General features: G+C 39.0%; 1 protein-coding gene across 1 annotated transcript in view; it reads right to left on the reverse strand.

The window, feature by feature from the left end:
- LOC140945174 (germinal-center associated nuclear protein-like) overlaps positions 1 to 22,008 on the reverse strand; it is a 111,417-nt gene that overhangs the window by 81,903 nt on the left and 7,506 nt on the right. The window contains exons 2-6 of the mRNA XM_073394228.1: positions 20,785 to 20,863; positions 10,986 to 11,255; positions 4,872 to 5,635; positions 4,375 to 4,474; positions 2,082 to 2,152 (exon numbers count right to left, since the gene is read on the reverse strand). Of these exons, the coding sequence (XP_073250329.1) occupies positions 2,082 to 2,152; positions 4,375 to 4,474; positions 4,872 to 5,635; positions 10,986 to 11,255; positions 20,785 to 20,863 (1,284 nt within the window). The remainder of the gene's footprint in view (positions 1 to 2,081; positions 2,153 to 4,374; positions 4,475 to 4,871; positions 5,636 to 10,985; positions 11,256 to 20,784; positions 20,864 to 22,008) is intronic.

Consider the following 22,008-nt stretch of genomic DNA (forward strand, 5'->3'; position numbering starts at 1 on the left):
ATAAACCATCCATTACTACTTGAGTTACCCCATCTAAGGATCAAACCAAAGACACAAGGCCAATAAGGTAAAAAATGATATTCTTGCGCATGTGCGTGTACTGACACGACGTGTCTTCTTACGCTTCCAGTTACTGTCAATTTCTTTTCAAATTCTAATGCCCGACTCAGTAAACTCCCTTAAAAACAGTAACGGAGAGCTGAAGAAGCAGCTCGAGGAAGCTAAAAAAAAGGGGAAGATGCTGGAGCACAGAGTTACGGACCAAGAATGTATTGTAAGAAATGTCAATAGTGAAAGCAGCGCTTCAGCCATCTTGAATCGAGAAGGTGAAGCGAGCCTTGAGTTCATCGACCAAGAGTTTGATGGTACTAAGCTGCAGGAGCGTTTGCCTAGCCTTCACGACATTGATCTTTTTAGCTTAAATCTTGATGAGAAGTCTGACTCTGAGCTCCCACCTTTCCGCCCCATTCGTTGCAAATATCATTCACCACATGGTTTTTATCAATTCAAAGATAAGTTCAGCCATCAATCTAATTCTAAACAGTTTTCTCTTATACATAGCAATATACGAAGTCTCAAGCACAATCTTGAAAACTTTCAAACTCATTTATTAAATGAGCTCAATTATCGTGCATAACAACTCCTTCTCCTTAACTGATAATATATTTACAAATAAACTTGATGGTGATATTATAAGTGGTAAATGTAATTTCGGATATTACTGATCAGTTTACTCAATTTTGTATTGTGCGCTCTCTTACAGTAATTGGCAAAAAAGTGAAATGCTCTTTTCGTGATTACTCACACTTTTCAGAGGAAAAGTTTTTACATGATTCATAACAGATTGATTGGCAGACTTTAATTTCTGAGAGAGAACCTAATGTTGACAAGTTATTCTCTGTCCTCTGTGCTACGCTAAATAAAGTTGGAACAGTATTCCAGATGTTATGAGACAGCTCCCAAAATATAGATTAAAGAAAAAAATAACTGAATCCTTATTTCAAATTGTCTTCAAACAGAATTCTTATCTTGAAATAGATACGTTGATAAATGAAATGAAAAGAATTTAAACTTTTCTTGTTTCTATTTATGTGCTTGTGGCTTCGTTGGCCTCTACATCTACGTCTACATCTACAAGTTTTCTATCACTCCCCTAGCTGCTTGTACATGTAATTATTGTAATTTCGTAATTATTGTATATCGTTATGTCGTTAGAAAAATATTGTATATTGGGTAATAGACACGTCTCCATACTACCTGCCTCGATTAGCTCCGCTGTTTTGCAGGTAGTCTGTATTTGTAATATATTTATTGTGAATGTAAACAAATAAAGCTTAGGGTTAAAAGGCTCGAAATCCTCAAAAACCATACACTGTCAGGCGGTGCTTACCTACCTAGCCCAGCCCCCCCCCCCTCCCCCAGACATCACGTGTCACGTGGCAAGCAAACATGGATTTCGACGACGAATACTAGATTATTCATGAATTTTCTGATAAATGTTGTTATTTAAATATTTTTGAATTTAAACATGATTCATATCTTTTTGGTGATATGTCACAGGAAGTTTCATGTCTTTCATAGAAGCGATTCTAGTTGGTCACGTGATAAATCAAGGCAAAAAAAATTTATAGCGGAAGACATGCATGTTTGACCAAAGAAAATGTTACATAGATGTTACGTGCTAGCAGATATCATCATCTTTGTTTATGAAGTACCATGCATATCTTAGCATTATATTAATGTTGACGAAGTAAGTTGAATCACTCTCAAAACATTATAACACAATGCGATCGAATTATTACAAATTGCGACAGCTTAGTTTATTACAAAGTGCGATGGACAGTTATTACAAATTACGACAGCTTTTTTATTACAAAGTGCGACACGGTTTATTACAAATTGCGACAGGTATTACAAAGTGTAATGGATTTATTACAAATTGAGACAGGTACTACAAAGTGCGATGATTGTTACAAGTTGCGCAATTAAACATGCCATGAATTATTTCGCGTCGGACGCAGGGACGCAGGAAGCAGAGGTATCAAAATCACTGGCTGCACCTAGTCTTATACAAGACTTACCTTTCTTAATACAGCTTTCTCGGGACTTTCACCAACAGACTTGCCAACATCTTTCCTCTGCTCATCACTCTCTGAAACCCACAGTATTAACATTCATTAATTAATTTACTTAATTTAAGAACAGATGTACAGGCTGTTGCTTAGTGCTTAAAATTATACATGTATCTGATAAATCAGGGTCCGAAATTAACTTTTTAATACGAGCGCCAACTGGCGATCAAGTATAAATTTTTGGTCGCCAGAGGGTAAATTGTGGTCGCCAAAAATTCCCCCTCCCTTTTTTTCAAATAAAAGTTTAAACACGAATAAAAAATGCATGGTATGGACGTTTTTGTGCTTAAAAATTGCAATACTTTCGCTCCCGATACCAGAAAGAAACCGTACGTGTACGAGTGAAGTCTCATTTTTTCCACAAATTACTTTTTGGAGATATACATGTAAAGCCATCTGATCTAGAACGTAGGAACAGAAAGCTGTCTGCCCATGACTGTACCGGATCATATCAAAACCATTTTCTTCCGATAACTACCACAAAACAATCCACAAAACAACCACGATGCATAGCCGCCATGTTGCTCGTACCAGGCCACATTTTTTTTGTGCCACATTACTCGTAATGGCAGCTTGGAAATGTCAACTCGTATTGATCGTAGCTGTTGTGGAGGTATTATTACAGGAAGATTCGTTTCCCTTTTAATTAAAAAATATCAGCAGGACAAAAAGGAAGACACCTGTTGGCAAATAGCTATTCGAGGTTTCAATTCTTAATCAGTTTCTCCGAACGTTTAAGTCCACAATAACAACCAGCTTTACAAGTCGTTAGCTGGCGACCAGCTATGAAATTCTGGTCGCCAGGACTAAATTTTTAGTCGCATTGGCGACCAGGAAGGCGCAATTTCGGACCCTGTAAATGTTTTCTTCTTATGAAATTAAATAGTATAAAGGAGGTGATCATAATTACAATACAGCAATGGAAATATTACATGTAGCTCCTTAAACCACTCTTAAATTCGAGGAAAAATAAAGTTTATGTATGTATGTAACATCTATTATTTTTTAATTTGCCATAATTTTTAATTTTGCCTTGCATATTATAATAATATTTTGACCTGTGGACGCAAGAAATAACAAAACCAAACTCTGAATGTCTTATTCAAAGTAGTAGACCGGCTGGGATCACTGCACTGTTGGCCATGTCTAAAGGTTAACTGATCAAATATTTTCTTCAAGGAAAATGATAAAGGTAAAGAGTTTGAACAATTACAGTGCGACTACTTTTACTCAGGGCCACTTTGAGAAAGGTGACCAATCGTATTACAGGAAAATAACAATACATTCCAAAAAAGTTGGTTTTTCGGCCAATCAGCAGCTTGTAAAAAAACAATAAGTTACTCGAGGCACAAAATTTAATATTAATAGCAAACGTTTTTCAGGAAAGTAAAGTGTTTCACCAGACAATGTTTTCCTGTTCGAAACTTTGCACACAACACCCAGGAGACATATTTCTTTGACACAAGCTATTATTTTGTCATCTACCAGCAATTTCTTGGCTCCTATTGCAGCGCTTTGCAATAACGTGCGACCACAAGTCAAAAATATAACTACTGTTTACGTTTTTCGCTTCCATCACTCAATATAACGGATCTCTCGGGAAAAACGTGCTTTCTTCAGCGGGTTCAAAAGGTCATGTCCGTGGGTTGTAATTGGTTGATTTCGACCCATGTTGTTTATTTCGTTTTGTGGTAATCATGATTGACAACTAACTTTATCGGAATGTATTGTTATTTTCCTGTAATCCGATGGGTCAACTGTGTGTAGGTGGCCCGGTTCTACTAGTGCCATTGTAAAGACATACAACTGTCAGCATTAAGTCTGGTATGCTAGCACTAAGTGTTCTTTTCTCGCATCTCGTGAAACGGTGGGTCTTCCGTCTGCTCGTCTATTGATTACATGTACTCGACAGTTTCAATTATCTAATCATTACCTAGATCACTCCATACTTTGCTTTTAAAGGGAACACCACTGATTGCTTGCCTGTTGGACTTCGCATTTTCCGCAAGAACGTAAGTCCCAAATTCTCTTCAGACGGCAAAACAATCTTGCATCCCGTGCCCAAATTCTGGTGTCGAATCCCACTTCGCGGAAGCAGTCAAATCCCGTTTCCCGTAAAGATATCTTCCATTTTGCCGAATGCCACACCATATTTTGGTCAAATCCTGGATACTGAAAATACCCTTCCAGACCTTGGTGAACGAGATGTCATGTAAATTAAAAAGGAAGAAACAAATAATACCTGATGCTGCACTCCTTCGTCGCTGTTTCCAGAAAATCATCACAGGAGGTAATCCTGGTTTCAGAATCTTTCCCTTTTTCTTAGCAGCCTCAGCAGCTTCCTGAGAACAAACGTATTTCAAAATTGCAATCCAGCTGACATACTGTTCATAAAATAATACATATATTGGTACTTACCCTTGATCATTAAACTCAGTAAATGAAAATCTAGTTTTGGGAACTCTCATCTCTCCTGGTTGACATGTATCGATAAAAATTCACGTAAAAATGCTGTGAGAAAAGTAGTACATACATCTCCATACTACAAACGATGTCCTGGAGGAGGATATATACACCTGTCCATAGGAACACTATTTCTAGGTGCAAAATTATTCCATTAAAAAATATATGTGCAGCTGCTCTGTGGACTCATATACACTTATACTTAGAGGAGACGTAACAGCTTACAGCTGGAAACATACAGGTAACACCAATATCAAAATACTTTCTAGTACTCACATGTGCTTTAAAAGTTACTGTTGCACTCTGTCTGGCAGTAGAGCACACTACTTTAATCACCTCCCCAAAACGGGAATAGAATTTCTTCAACCATGTATTCTTGTTGTACATCTCAGGGATATCCTTTATGACTAATGAAGTCAGATTGGCAGTACTACCAAGACCTGTTGTCTTAACAACGGATTTTTCCTTGTATTCATTTTGTTGAAGGCCTTCTTTTGCAAAGGCGAAGGAACGAACAAACAATCCTGCTCCTGATTTTCCTTTGTCCGCCTTTGCAGCATTCAATGTGGAGGAAGATGATGACACTGTTGGGAAAAGGGGTTTAGCAACAGCAGAAGAATCACTTGTTTTTCCTTCCACTCCAAAAGCTAAAGATGTAGTAGTTGTCTTCATTTCACTGGTATCAGCAAAACCTTGGCTTGACATCAAGGAATTACTGTTTCCTGAAGAACTAGTAAAAGTGTCCCTGTTGCTAAAGCTCCCAAAGGTCAGATTGGTCGAAGATGGCTCTGTCACTAAACCATCACCCACCTCAAAATGGAATCTAGCGTTTGAAACACCTGAAGATGAAGGCACAGATGTCGAAAAAGTACTTTCATTAAAATCTGGACCAAAGATAGGGTTTAATGGTTGGGATGTTATGAGCGACGATAAAGAGGACGGTGCAAGAGGTGAACTCCAAGAAGTCTGTGCTGTGGATGAACTCAACCTAAACCCTGATCCAAAATTACTGTCAGCTGATGATGCAGATTTTGATTCACCTAGAAAAATCATCATACATAAAAAAAGTTAAAACCTTTTATTTTAATTTTACATTATTTTTGATTTTTTTTCCTTCTCTAAGCTCTGCTGAGCATCATTTTTATTTCATGAGCAAACTACTTCTTTCTTTTCATGGCACTAGAAACTGCCACCATTACTGATCCAACACTCTTCTATGACCTATGAAGAGGATTCATTTGGTGCCTTGAATACAGTCAAACCTAACTGCCCGGGGCCCGGTTCCTCGAAAGACGCTTAAGTTTAACCCAGGATTAAGCCAAATTTTAAGCAAGGTTTCCTTGTTTAAGAACATGTTACTCGAGCTTACAAAATACTGTTGTGCCTTTCCTTCGAAAAAAAGAAATGATAACACAAAATGTCACTCTAAGCATTGAATAGGAAGATAAATACAAAAAGTGGGACAAAATTTTAATCCTGGATTAGCGCTAATTGGCCTTTCAGGAACCGGGCCCTGTGCATGTATATAGTGGTCACCTTATTATTGCAATAGTTGAGTCAAAAGTAACAACTTTTTGCGAGCCCTTTTTGATCGGGGTAGCCAGCTCGACTGTCGACTAAGGGCTGGCAAAAAGTGGCTACATTTTATGACTCCGACCCTACTACTTGTGCAGTGGAGCGGAAGCACATCTTCACGAGAGAATGACTTCACCACACACCCCCGACACCACACAACCCCAGCAAAAAGTAATCACATTTTTTTTGGCCGCCGCCCCACCGCAGGAGAATGGCAGCCCTGGCATAAACTGTGCTGGCCATAACCAAGCAGTAGGGACCAGCGCCTACTAGACATTGGCATAATTTATTGTCTGTATAATGGCTACACAAAACGACCTTATTGATCCGTGAGGAGATTTGGTGGAGCCTGTTGTCCACAACTTTCCAGAATAGATTGAGGAAATCAAATTTGGTCTGTTGTTTGACGAACGGAGTGAGGAAGAGGAAGAGGGAGAATGGCTTGAGGATACAAAGACAGCGATGCGAAAAAATTCGCTTTTTTGCTGCTAGGTGCACATCACCCCTCCATTCATTCTCATTCCTCTGTTCATAGCGGAATCTATGCCCCCCCTCCCGCCCCCTCCAGCACGGCTTTGTACCGCTCCTAGTGCATTTTGTTTCGGCGCTTTGAGCTCCCCATCGAGGACACTTTGCCTCTCCTTTCTAATATTCCATGAAACAACACTTGCTGCACAGTGTGATTCTGTGAATGCCCTCGAATTCCAGCTTGAAAAGTCCCGGCTCTCGAGCACTCCATTTGTCCCACGCAAACCATTCCTTTTTGCAGGTTCGCAACTTTTCCGCCATGGCGGGGTACACCGCCTTTTCCAGACAATCACACGACAGCCCTAAGTACAGGCTGTCGGTGTCCATCTCGATCAGCTTGTAATCACGCCTGTGGAGGAACTTGTCCAGACAGTAAGTAGTAAAACCGCACACCCTGAGCTTGGCCATCTCGTAGACCGCAATCCCCACCTAGAAGGGCCCGTGATATCCACTTGGCGCTTTCGCGTCTCCATTTTACACACGTCGCCAATCTCCTCCAAATCTTGAAACCACACCAAGTACTCTGGACAGCCATGCCAATGGCAGCTGTGGAACTGGAACACCGTTTTTGCTTCCAGGCAAAAAGCATCCACTGGATATCTTGCAATCATCCTTTCCCCACCGTGGCCATACATTGAGTGATGGATATGCACACCCCTCTGCCAGGCCTCATGCTCCATCCAGCTTACCGTCATTCCCGCACAAGTCCCCTTCACATAAAAAGGGTTTTTTATAGGTAGCCTCGGGCACATAGATTTACTCTACTCAGCAAACCACCACGGTTACTCCTCTCGTACAAACCTCTGCATGCCGCTGCAGGTTGCATGCTTTGGTGAATCTTGCTTGACAATCGGCACACACATAGTGGTTCAACACTTTGTCGAGATTCGTTATCAAGAATGCATAGTTTTCTTAGATGCTGATGTTCATCCGGGGCACCTCGATCTTGTCGAAGTGCAAAAGCAGATATTTCAACAAAAAGGTCCCTTCGTTGTCAACCTTGTTTCCAGCAATCCCCTGCTGGAAATAGCTTTCGATCAACGAGGAACGCCCTTTGTGGAGCTGCCCCTATCAAATTCTATTCTTATCAAAAAAACTTGCGGCAAGCTCACGAATTTTTCTCGTGTTGTTTTGATGATGCCCTCCTCGATGGACCGTGATGCATCTAAAAATACAGAGATCGCCGGTGTACATATCCAGCAAACGCCCCACTCCAACATGCAGTGGTGGTTGAAGGTCCTCGATGAGTTTCATCTCTATCATAAGATGATTCCAAAACCTCCATTTCCTGTTGGGGCAATCTCTGTTTTCGTCCTGGAGGTGGTTTTCTTCCTGATCTTCTAGCCATCGCCTCGCTTCTCGCATTCATTCGAACCAGGGGCTTCTTCGGTTTTGTTAATAGGCCATTGTGTCCCATGTCTTCATGTTCCGGAACTGATAGGCATAGCTGTGTTCAATGACAAAACTGTTTCTCACCATTTTTTTATTCGATCTCCCGAAACGCCTTTGTGGTCAAATCTTTGTTCACATCACGAAAAAACCGCCATTTTGTGAATATTCAGCCCCTTTCCTTTTCGACCTCACAAGCAAATTCTGCAATCAGGGCTTCGTACCAGTTCGGAAGTTTAGGCTCCATGTGCCTTTCCAACAGATTTACCCACTTTGTTGTAGCCTCCGCTTCTGCATAATAGTGCGTTGAGTGAAAAGGATCAAATCTTTCCACCCCACCCGTGGGTTTAGTGCCCCGAATGTTTTTGGTTCGCTTTGGCTGGTTTGGGTGATACTCCCTTAGGGGTGGCTCCCTTGCCGGATTCAGAAAAACGTCTTCCCCTGTTTCTGCGTACATAGTCCGAGCGACAGGCTAAACCAAAAACTCATCAAGAACGGCTTGTAGGATGATCCTACATCCCAGTCCACCATCAGAGCGTTCTGTGCAGCCATGATGCCAATGTCTAACAGGGGTGTTTTCTCTCTGTTGACGACGAATCAGGCAACAAAGTGTTAGCGGGGCGTTGCCATTTTGCTTGCCCCCACAGCGGGGTTATTACCAGCGCAATTTTTGCCAGGGCTGCCCTTCTCTTGCGGTGGGTTGGTGGCAGGAAAGATATTACCACTAATTGCAGGGGTGTGTGGTGTCAGCAGCAAGGTCATTCTCCCACGAAGATGTGCTTCCGCTCCACCGCACAAGTAGTAGAGTCAGAGTCATAAAATGTGGCCACTTTTTGCAAGCCCTTAGCTCGCCTACCAACCAAGGACTCGCAGAAAGTGCTTACATTTCGACTTCAACCCTACTACTATAACTGTCACCAGACAATTTCCCGAAAATTTCGCTTTATATTTTCTGTAAAGTTGACCGGTAAATAGCAGCCACCTGTATGTTATAGAGGACGCAGTCACCCTTTTACTTCCCCAAAGCGCATTTCCACTATTTTTTTGCCTGTATATAGTGGTCCTAGTCTTCCACGCCAAGCATCGGCCTGCCCCCTCCCTGGACTGTCTGCAAGGAGCTAGCGCTAACCTCAAGCCCACTGATCATGCAAGGAACATTAGGGTTACTTTTGACTCCAATCATAGTTTTGATAAACAGATCGAGCAAATATGTAAATCTGCTTTTCACTCGATTAGATTAATTTCGAGAATTAGAACGTTCTCAGTATGGAAACCGCTAAGACTTTGGTGCACGCTTTTGTGACTTCTAAGTTAGATGATTGTAACGCAATCTTGTATGGCCTTCCGAAGTATAAGATCCAGCGCCTGCAATACGTGTTGAGCTCTGCAGCTAGGCTGGTTTCATTGTCTAGGAAGCATGATCACATATCACTAGTACTAATGGAGCTTCATTGGTTGCCAGTTGAGCAGCGCGTAAAATTTAAGATCTTGTTACTTACATATAAAGTGGTGAATGGTATGGAACCTGTTTATCTCCAGGATCTATTAGACTTCTATAGACCTTGCCGTAGCCTTAGATCAGGAAACATGCAGCTTCTGAATACACAATCTTATAATTTAAAATCGTACGGGTTCAGGGCATTTTTCTATATGTTTCCTCCCAGCTTTGGAATGCCCTTCCACGGGAGCTAAGAGTGTGCGATTCTGTGGGTAGTTTAAAGAAAGCCCTGAAGACGTTTCTTTTCAAAAAGGCTTATTGTTGAGTAAAACTAAGACAAACCTTTTTATGAACGTATGTTAGAGATTGGTCCCAAGATTTTGACGAGTTACTGCCTTTTTATTACCATGATTCTTTCTGTACAGTATTTTGGGTCAGCAGCTTTTATTTAAGCGTAAACATTGTGGTGTTGTACCAATTCATGGTCACTTGTATCGAGAACTTCGCGTCTAAAGCAGAAGCACGAGGTCTCTCAGACGGAAAAAAGGTTCAAGGTTGCGATTATGTTTTCGGGTCATTGACGACATTCCAGAGAAAAAAAGGAAGTGATTTGGGAAAGCAGATGTCATCAAGTAAGTGTTCGTTTACATGTATTTGCGGGATTTTTTTGCCCTTAAACCTTTCCACGACTACAGTTTATGCTCGGCCTGCAGTCCGCAGTCCCTAGTCCGCAGTCCGCACCGACCGATCTTGAATCTGCATAGTTCAGGAATTCAGGATTTTGGCCTTCCAAAATCTTGAATTCAGTATTTTGGAAGTGGTTAACTCTAACTCTAATGTCATAGCTCTACTTACACAATTCTACTGTTGGTTGACCTCAAAGTGGTATCGAATTAGGCCAAGGAATTTTTTATAAACAAAACCACTTCCTACTAACCGTTCCTTTACAACATTAAATAAATCTCACCAAAGTATACTGCAGGTGATACCAGGTGACAATTCTCTCAAATACAGCTGTAATGTTCTACATTGTTCTCAGGGATGTGTAGAGTGCCCGCTAGTTTATTACCTCATACCCCGACACCACCTCTATTAAAGTGAATTGAAAGCCAGTCATTATAAAAATCCCAAATTACCTTGTGGTCTTTCTTGGCTTAAAGGTAATTATTTTCCCTCCGACAACATCTTTTGAGAAAGCTGTACAAATATGCAATGTATAATGTCCTGAGTATACTATAAATTAGCCTGCGTGGCAGACGTTTGAAAGGGAAGGAAAAGGGAGTTTTGGGAAAGGGAGTTTTAGGCGCGAGAGAAACGCGAGGGGCGCGAGGGGCGCGCGAGGAAGGAGGGAGGGTCCCCTCCTCCCTCCTCCCCCGCGCGTGGTATCGCGCCCTAATTCTCTTCCCCTTCCCTTTCAAACGCTTGCCACACAGGCTAACTATAAATTTCATAGTACATACCATGTGCAGGTACAGGAAAAGAAGACCCAGACCCTGCAACAGCTGGAAATGAAGAGACTGGAGTATCACTTCTCCTTTGTGTGAATGGTGCAGAGGATTCAGCCTTTGTAACTCCAAAACTAAAACCAGCTGCCACACTTGATTTAACTATGGTTGATTCCATGCCATCAGTGTTTGCTTTTTCCTGATGAAGTGGACTAACATGGCTTCTCTTTGCAGGCTTTTGGTTTGGTCCATTGGGTTGCCCTCTATGAGTTTGCTGCTGATCTACTAGGTATAATCATCATAACTTCTTTTTACTGTGTTTACTGTACACACATTAATTTTTACTGAAAACCATTCATTTCATAACTTATAATTAACATTTCAATTTCATATTACATTACGCGTTGTACTATCTTTATTTATTATAAGTTAGCTGGCCACCATTGGGATACTGTTAGGTGGCCGCTTAATAAAGGTTCGGCGCTCAATAGAGGTTCAACAGAAATAAGGCAGCATAATTTTGACAGAAACATCATTTTATTTTGAAACAAACACACTATTGGAGAAGCATTATCAGTTGTCACCTGTCTCGCACTGTATTTTCCTTTCTCTGGAATGAACTCCCCAAAAGGGATAAAGAGGCACAATCAAACAGCACATTAATTTTTGGCTGAACCTTAAAACGTACCTGTCATTAACATAATCATTGCAAACAACTATATTAGCGAAGCCCCACGCGCGCAAGCGGAGCCCCATAGCTAAGTAAATCTACCCATCCCAGAAAATTTGGTAACCACGTACACTGCCAGTACACTGCCCGCCCGCCCGTACCACAGGAAAACCAATGTTAAATCTCACACTTTCTAGCGGATGCGAAAATTCAGGCAGTTATTACAGGCAGGGAAGAAGTTGCTTTTAACTTCTCACCATGGTCACGTATTGGTCACGCTCTATGTCCAATTTTTATGCTCTGATTGGTCAAAATTTGACAGGTGAGTTCATGCGGAGAATTTATGCAGCATCTTGAAACTTGTTTACTTTGACAGCTGAAGCTAACAGAGTTTTGTGCCATCTTGTGATGTTGTTCACTGTCTTTTTCCACTGGATGTAGAAAATGAAATTCAGCTGCTATCCAGAGTTTTTGGTTGAGAAATACGTCGCTTGTCAAAGTCGGAAATCCGATTTCGGCTGGCATTGTTTTCGATTTTCACTTTGCTTGATGAGTAAGAGGGTTGAAAAGTATGAAGCGATTCTGGCCTTACTTGATACCTTTTAGGAGCTGCATCTCCAATGGTAAGCCTGAGTAATTATTGTATTTGATGTTTGTTTTTTATATCTAATTTAACGAAGTCCAGCGTAGTTTATGCGGCTATTTAGTTAATGCATGTTTGTAAGATTTGAGACAATAGGGCCATTTATACGAGGAAAAATAAGACGCGTCTTACAAAAGACGCGAACTTTCCGTATAAACGGCACATTTCGTCTAAAATAAGACGCGGCTTAGCTAAGACGCGTCTTATTAGATAAGACATGCTCGTATAAATGGTACAGTTCGCGTCTTATGTAAGACGCGTCTTATTTTTCCTCGTATAAATGGCCCTAATGATCTGACCGAGCATCAGGTTTGATATAAGCATACAGAACTTTAAAAAGCCTTTAGGCATTTCCTCGCCGCAAATAGAAGGAAAACGTTCCAAAGAATATTTTGGTATAATTCTGGCTGTAAAAGAAAGCTTTGAGCGATTTTCTTGCATCGAGTTCATCTTTGAAAATAGCAAACATCGGGAAACCGGCTTAAAACATAAACTTAAGCTTTAAGCTTGGAGACTCAGGACTTTTAGAGACACGTTAATACTTGTACTCATGAATGAAAATTGTTGTCTCCGTAAATGTTTCACTGAATTATATTTCTTTTATTGATTGTTAGTAGTCTCTCTTGCAATTTTAATCGCTGTGCCATTTGTTTTCGGTCATTCATGAACATCGCTTGCAGGAGTACTCAAAATGCCACGCGTATCAAGTGCTTTTGAAGATTACGCATCGTTCATAAAATAAACATAATAAGTCGTCTATCACGTTGAAGCGTAACTCTATTAATGTTCATTCAAACACTCAGCTCTCACTGCAAATTTGGCGCTAGTCAAGAGTGAGAACCGACTGGCCGTAATAGGTGATTTTGGAAATTTTTTAAATGGTTTTACCAAAATCCCACGCGTGCTTCCATCGTCCTGAATATTAAATGAGTGCAATTTGTATTGCAAAATTGTGAACTACTGCATTCTGTCCGAGATCTGTATGATAAAAACAGCGCCTCATAGTACCGTTTCACCTCAGATGTGATGTATAAAAAGTATATTAAAAGGTTGGTTTACATGCCCCCAGATTTTGTTGGCAAGATTTTGTAAAGTTTAAAACTTGTCAAAAACCAAAAATTCGGCCTGATTTTTTTCCAAGAATTTGTTTTCCAGGCCTAATCTATTGTTATCAAGAGCCTCGATTGCTATTTTTTGGGTGTACATATAAGGCTATCAACTTGATGTAAGATTTGGTTCACTTTTGGACTGTTTGCAAAATAATTTTTTTCTCTAAAATCACTTGGCCCTTTTCCTCAAAAGTCACATGAATGTGCTCTAAAGTACTGATTTGTGGAATACAAGTTTATTGTTTGATTTCAATGATAAATGTATTAATGGGAGCTTCCCTTTTCAGCCCTAGCGAAATCTACATATTATATTGTTTGTAAATAGGCCACTGTGAAAAATACCATAATCTTCTTGAAAAATTGTCGTTTGGGTACTGCTTCATGTACTTGTAACCTTACTTTTGCATTATCTTTTGTGCACGATTTGCATGTGCAATGCGGGTCAGTTTGTCAAAAATTTGCATACTCAGTGTATTTGGATGCAAACGTTCAACATTGTCTTTTTATACGTTCAGGAGTACAGCAACGAAAGGAGTGAGTTGGAAGGTGTCTTTAATCAAACATAAAGCTACAGGTTCTAGTGCAAGCCTCCTACACGTACTCTGGGTTCCATTTTTGGAAAACAAGCACTGCATGTGCATTTTGTGTGAAGAACAAAAGATAATGTGAACGTCTGGTTTACAGGAAGCTCTACCCAAACAGCAGTTTTAGAATATTATGGTATTTTTTGCAGTGGCCTATAGGAATTTCTAGGATTATACACATGTATTTAATTTTTATTTTTGTTGTTTTATTTTTTGCTGAGGGTCATGTGCATAATATTAACAGCACACTGTCCAACCATCCAGATCTACATGTGGGATTCTCCCAATTTTGCTTGAAAATCCCGAATCCCAATTAATATGCAATCAGACCCCCCGTAGCAAATGGTGCATTCGGCATTTGCCTGATAAGTCGGTCATTAAAAATACCCCAATTTTACATACTTACAGGCTTTAAAAGGTTAGACAGTCTGTATCTGTGGACATCTAGTGAAACCCTCAGTCAAAAAAGTATTTACATTGTATCTACATGTATATTAAAATATTTTTAAAAAGGGCCTAAAACTTTTCACACACTGTTTTAATTAATCTTAACAAAGCAAGCTGGGGTGTACGTAAAAATATTATTACAACCAAGAATGTGATACCACAAGGTGTTTATCAACTACAACTGTGATTTGAATTGGCTGATTCCAGATCCAGCCAAGATCTAAGAAAATGCTTTACATGATAACTACAGTACTAACTCCCATGTACTTTATAATGTTTTATACTTAATGAACTGTAAGGTTTTGATTTTACTGTGAAAATTAATATTGAAAAGTACATTCGAGAGAATAGTGTATAATCAACTGTATAGTTTTTTGGCTAATGAAGAGATAATCACCAACCAACAATCATGTTTCCGCTCGTTGCACTCGACTGTCACTGCTCTCTTAGAAGCGACTGACAGCTGGGCTCTTGATATAGATCGCGGAAATGTAAATGTAGTGGTTTTCCTGGACTTAAAAAGGGCATTTGATACCGTTGATCACGATGTTCTTTCAGGTAAACTTAGTCTGTATGGAATACAGGAGTCTGCTTACAATTGGTCTAAGTCGTATCTAAATAACAGTACCCAGAAATGTGTAGTCAACGGTTCGCTTTCTGAAGTCTGTTCTCTAGTCTGTGGGGTCCCTCAGGGAACTATCCTTGGTCCTCTTCTATTTTTGATCTATAACAATGATTTGCCAAACTGTTTGTCGTCCTGCCAACCTAGGATGTATGCAGACGACACCCACATAACATATGCTCGCGCAGACTTACACTCAATGCAGTCTAGTCTGAATCGTGATTTACATGTAAGTAACATCCACACATGGCTTCTCTGCAACAAACTTACTCTGAATTCAAGTAAAACCGAGTTTATGTTAATTGGTTTTAGACAAAAACTGAGTACATTATCTGAATCCCTTGAACTTTCGGTAGATAATATCCCTATAAAGTAAGTTTCAACTATTATCAATGAGAATCCCAAGTGAATTAGTAACATGGCATGGCATAGTCATATTGACAAACTATCCAAAAAGATTGCCTCCGGCATTGGCGCCATAAAGCAAATTAGACCTTTTATTTTGCCAGAAATACTACATAACATCTACAATGCCTTGGTACAAACCCATTTCGATTACTGTAGTATTGCCTGGGGTAATTGCAGCAAAACTCTCTCTGAAAAATTACAAAAACTGCAGAATCGTGCTGCTCGCATTTTGACTTCCTCCTCCTTTGATGCTGACACTTGCTACTTGTTACAACAACTTGGTTGGAAAGACCTGATCACCCAGCGTCAAATTCAAGTAGCTTTAATGGTGTTCAAAGCTCTTAATGATCTGGCTCCTGACTATTTATCCTCTACGTTTACTGAGCGCAGTACGTCAGGCTATGTCTTAAGGGACTCTACAAAATAATTAAATGTCCCTTTACCAAGAACCAACTACCAAAAAAGGAGCTTTAGCTATAGAGGTGCAACTCTCTGGAACAGTCTGCCCTGCAATCTTAGGCAAGAGAAATCTATAAATCGTTTTAAGCAATTGTTAAACTTTTATTTTAGTTAATTAAGTTAGATACATGGCATTCATGGAAAACAGGTATAGTTTACTCTTTAGATATGTATTTATTATTATTAAATATTGTTATGTAGTTATACTTTACATGTAACAAAAAACCTGATGAATGTTTTACCATCTTAAAATAAAGATTTGAGATTTGAGATTTTACAGCTGTGTGACCTGCATATGTAGGTTGATGATAAGGTACAATGTAGCCTGGGAAATCAGCTGACATTTTGCAACGCCACTACTGGTTTCACCATGAAATGACATCTGAGTCCAGTCAGAAGCACTACCTGGATCTGGAAAATTTCTAGTCAGCTTAAGAATTCCTGTGCTGGTTACTCACTCAGACATCATTTCATGGGGAAACCATCCAGTGGTGGCATCATGAAATGTTGGACATGTCTGCCGGCATATCTACACTGTAATGCAACAAAACCAAACAAAATTTCAATCCAATTCAATTGAATTCAATCAGATGTACAGTTTAATCTTTTGATTGAATTTGATTTTGGCAATCGAATAAAATCAAACAAGGAATCCTTTGTGAGTTTGATTATCAAACAAGTCAAGCAAAACTGCACTGAACTGTTTGATTTTGTTTGATTCTCTTAGATAACCAAACAAATTGTTGACTAAACCCAAATCATAGTCTTGATCTAGTCTGAGAAAGACTGATAAGTGTAGCTAATATAAAGCCATGAATTTCAAGGGGTCTTTTTAACAGAACAGCAAACTATTATTTCTAGGAATGCTATCTATTTTATTTGGTAACAAATGAATATCAAACGACAACTGTGCCCTTTCCACCTGGTTTCATCTTGTTATACATAAATAATTACAGATGTGTATTGTTTTTACAGTGCATTTTGATTTATACTTGTAAACGAAACAGCCATACCTTTTGAATGAAACAGTAGTTTAGACTTACAATTCAGATACAGTAATCATTATTGCTATCAACTATATATCAGTCCCTGGCCAATGCAATCAATAATGTCAACAATCGATTATAATCGATAACTACTGATAAAATCAGTTGATTAAACTGAAAATTGATAAAAATCAATTCTCAGTTTTCACATGAAATCACAAAAATTCAAACTAAGAAGCTATCGATTCGTCTGAGTTCCTACTTTCATGAGGTATTAGAGCACCTAAACACCTTTATTTACACAAAGAAATAGTAAGAGGATGCTTGAATTTCCCAGATTTTGTGTGATGTGACATTTAGCTGGCAGCCAGGAAAGCTCTTATGTGGGTAAAAGACATTACCAATATTTTGAGATTTTGCTATCTAAACATTCCTTGTCTCTGAACAAAATTAATATTACTTTAATCTTTATGTGTTCCTCAAGCAATAATTTCATGCATTTGTTAGTTGTAGAAAAACTAAAAAACAGATGTTTCTGTTAGTTACCGGCAGCCATATTTGTGCCCTTCAAAGGGACACCAACATGGTACCTCCATACAAAGCTTTATACTGTAAATTTACGTAAAAAGTTTTTCCAAATATCTTGCATATGAAATATCGCACAGACCTGATTCTTGGCAAGGCTTTTAGCATTATTTATCCTCTTTCATTTGCCAGATTCTAGACTTTCTGTACCCAATAGTTTGCATTTTTGTTTTTGATGGCATGACAGTGAAAACAGAGAACAGAGGAAAAAGTTGTTGTTAAGGTCGATTTCCACTTCTGCCGAATCTCAATGGACTCTATGGGGGGGTGGGGGGGGGGGGGGGAGAAGGGGAGGAAGCTAGTTTGGCACAATTTCTAAAGTGTTTGATGCTTGAAACTCAAATTCTCTTGTTATCCTTCTGGACCTCTGTGCCGCCTTTGATATGGTTGACCATAAAATTACCCTAAAGCGTCTATGCACAGAATTCGGTGTGTCTAGAAAATCCTAGTACTCGCTTCATACTTATCAAATTGCTCTCAGAAAGTTGTAGTTGATGGCATATTGTCAGACTGGTTTAGTATTGATTTTGGGCTCCCCCAAGGCAGTTGTCTAGGTCCTCTGTTATTCATCATTTATTCCAGTAAGCTGTTCAACGTTGTTATTAAACACTTGGTCAAGCTACGTGCCTGTGCTGATACTCAGTTATATTTGGCCTTTAAACCTGGTGATTACGCTAACGAAACTGTTGCTCTGTCATCTATACAATTCTGTATCCACGATGTAGACAACTGGATGCTAATAAATAAATTAAAACTTAATCCTCAGAATTTCTTATCCTTGGAACAGGACAACACCTTGAGAAAGTAAAGATCTCACACCTTATTGTTGGTGAATCTCGGATACGTCCTTCAAAACAAGTAAAAAACTTGGGATCATAGTTTGACTCTAATCTAGATAATTATGCTTAGTCATGTCAATAGTATCTGCAGCTCGTCTTTTCATTATACACTGTACCATATCACGTAGGATGACAAAGTATCTGTTTCATCAAACTGATATACCCCTTATACAAGTCATGTATTCATTATATGTACCAGTAAATTGGACTACTGCAACAGCCTATTATACGGCCTTCCTACTATTCAATTTCACATTAATAAACTTCAAAGAGTTCAAAATGCTGCTGCCAAACTTGTAACTACATGTAATACCCCTCTTATCTGTCACTTTACTCTTGTTTTAAAAGGTGTTCACTGGTTGCCAGAAAAATGCAGAATGAAATATAAAATTATGTTATTAACATTCAAGTGCCTCTATGGACTAGCACCTCAATATCTGGATGATCTTATTGCTGTCGCTGCCTAGTCAAGATATAATCTTAGGTCAAGGAATGCAACTTTATATACATGTAGCTTTCAAGGCAGCCTGATACAATAATTTTGTAGCAACACCTTCCATCTTTGAATCTCTTACACTTAAACAAACTGATCTTTATGGTAAAACCATTATAACACATGTATTACACATAGACTAAACTTTTATTATTAGTATATACTAAAACAGTGGATAGTGTTTTTCGCGTGCTCTGATCGGCTACTCAATCAGTGAATATCCTGCACTATTCACTGATTCACCTCCAGTTCCTCATAGCGAGCGACGCCAAACTCGCGAACGTTTCGAGCAAAATGCCTTCCTGGTTTGCTGCCGTAACAAACAAACAAATTTCACAACTAATCAAGCAAGCTGTTCCTGAAATACACGAAGAAGGTGATGAAGTTCGGGGTGGAAGTTTTAACAGGTACAGCTTTGTCTTTTTTACTTGAAGTTATTGATAAAACCGGCAAAAAAGTTTTTTGTTTATAAATGCAAATTAAGCTGAAGTCTTGTGTTACTTTATTTAGTTGACTTGTTCATAAATAAGCTTAAAACTAAATTTAATAATCTTTTTTATAGAATGATTTAAAATACAAAAAGAATTCACAACTCCTTTTGGGGAAATTTCCCCAAAAAGAACTAAAACAAATGCCTTCAAAAGTTTTATTTGTCGGCAAGAAAAAGGGTAGCCTGCGCGCAGACGAAATTAAACTCTGGTTAACTCCGTCTGCAAAACAGCGCCAAAATCCTTGTTCTGGACTTCCAGCTGTGTACACAGATTTGAGTACGCGCCACAATTGGCCAGTTTAAAAAAGGCCTTTGTTTTGTTTGTCGTGATCGCCAATCAGGTTGAGGGGAAATTCGAAACGCACTTCCGGTAATTTGCTGAGTCTGTTGGGGGTTCAGAACAAGGATCTCTGCGCTGCTTCGCAGACGGTACTAATCAGAGTTTAGTTATCGTCTGCACGCAGGCTAGAAAAAGGGACGCCTGTGACCATTCGGTCATTGCGCGCCAAAATTGTAATAGTTGCAGGCAACAGTAAATGAGTCAAAAATCATCATTTTTGTGCTCAATTATCTCACTGTTTTAGTTGTACTAGAACAATAATATTATTCACTTCAGTGTTGGTGGCTAGTGGTGGAAAATTAACCTCGCCGCTAACGCGGCCTCGGTAAATATACCCACCACTAGCCACCTCCACTTCCGTGAATAATTGTTATTTATGATATAAATAACTAATATATAATATCACATGGCAATGACCTGACAATAGTTTTAGCTTTAAATTGAATTTCTGCCCTTATCAACCTGAACTTTGGAAATGCTTTATACTGCACATACTTTGGGTGCTTGCAATTGTATTCTGTTATGCAAAGTTTCACAGAAATTTATGACAAGAATTTTGAGATATCTTGGACTTTCTAAAAAAAGGGTATAAATTATGCATGACTTTATGCAAACAAATTTGCTACTTTTTTGATGTTTCCGGAAAGGTTTTATTGCTCATTCGTTTTGCAAATGACCCTTATACGCTCTACAATTGGCTAAACGCAAGTAAACATGAAAAAGGTGAATCGGGGTAAAGCGCCACATTGACCTCTTTTTGTAACTTCTAAAGCTACTTTCATGAAAACAGCAATTAAACTAATATTCAACGATAGATTTTCTTTAAAAAATTTCAGTGCTGCAATTGATCAGTGTACTATAAAATGCCCGATTTTCATGTCCATTGAAACATTTTAAGTTGCATGACGAAGGCACAAAATTGATTTATAATTGAAGCAATGTGATAGATTTGGATAATTTTTTTGCTTTGGGATTTCCTATTGTCTCCAGTTTGGCACAACATCAAATTCCCATGCAGCATGCAAGAACTTGTTTGATTCTTTTTGGCATTCAAACTTAATAATTTGATTAAATTCAATTGATTTTGATATACCAAAATGATCAATTAGGTACACCACGTGTAACTACATTGTATGTACCTGAAGATTTTCTTCGTGGAAGCTGTTGTCTAAAACCATTTCCAGACCCTTGAGAAAGCCTACGCACTGCTTCTTTTTTCTACAATCAAATTAATGACAAAAATCAGTGAAACCAATGTTTAATGACTCCTTGTTTTTATCATTATAATAATATATAAACCCTATTCATGTGTGCCAAATTACAAATACAGTGGAACCTCAATTTAATGAACCTCTATATAATGAAGTCCTCAGTATAACGGAAAATTTCTATTTTACCCCACTGATAGTGAAATATGTGAAAAAGGCTCTCAATGTGACAAAACCTTGTTATAACGAACAAATCTTGCCAGTCCCTTGGCCCTTTGCTATACTGAGGTTCCACTGTGGCTTACGGTCATCTCGCCACCAACGAAATTGCCACCAAGAAGTCTACTCCCCATCTTATATAACTCTGCAATATTTGACACTGTTTAATGACCTCAAGTCCAATTACAAGCTTTTCAATTGTAATTGACACTTTGCTTCTTCTTGTGAATAGTTGTGACTTTTAAATACCTTAAGGTGACTCGACCCAGTTTTTTTTTTTTTTTTTTGGTTTTGGGGGAGGGGGGGTACCATCCTACTTTAAAGCTCTCTGGTATCCCCACCTTTACTTTTATAGTAAGTCTAACACATAGAATGGATAACATATAGATCAATCTACAGTATAACATAAAATTTTTGGCGATTAGAGTAAATGTCACGTGGTTATAATGCCACGCCCCTTTGAGGTCTGAGTCGAAAATCTGCTGTTGGTGGCATTTTTTCGTGAACATCTCTCAGCTACACATAATGCGCATTAGTGCCTTGCGCTGAACAGAGTTTCACCAAAATCGCAAAGACCCAATTCGAGAAATTCAGCGGTTTCCAAATTAAGGTCATAATTTATGCGTAAATGATAAGCAAACTTCACATGATTATATCTAATAAACTATGAGATTCATCCCTTTATTTTGGGCATCATTATAACAGATGGGTCCGTGCAAGTCAGCAAAACGCTTTAGGGCCTTGTAAACGCCCGCGATTTCAAGCGAAGCAAACATATAGAAATTATAGTTTTCGCTATTTGCTGACGTTTGTCAGCATTTAAGAGTCCTTCTCACAAAAAAGCATTTTCTGAAAAATTCGCGGTTTTTTTTCCTTCAAATTTTTTCAGGGCCACAATTGATTAACTAACTACCTGGACTCTGAATTTCATGGTCA

This window comes from Porites lutea, chromosome 8 (genome assembly GCF_958299795.1).
Source record: "Porites lutea chromosome 8, jaPorLute2.1, whole genome shotgun sequence".
Classification (NCBI taxonomy): Eukaryota; Metazoa; Cnidaria; class Anthozoa; order Scleractinia; family Poritidae; genus Porites; species Porites lutea.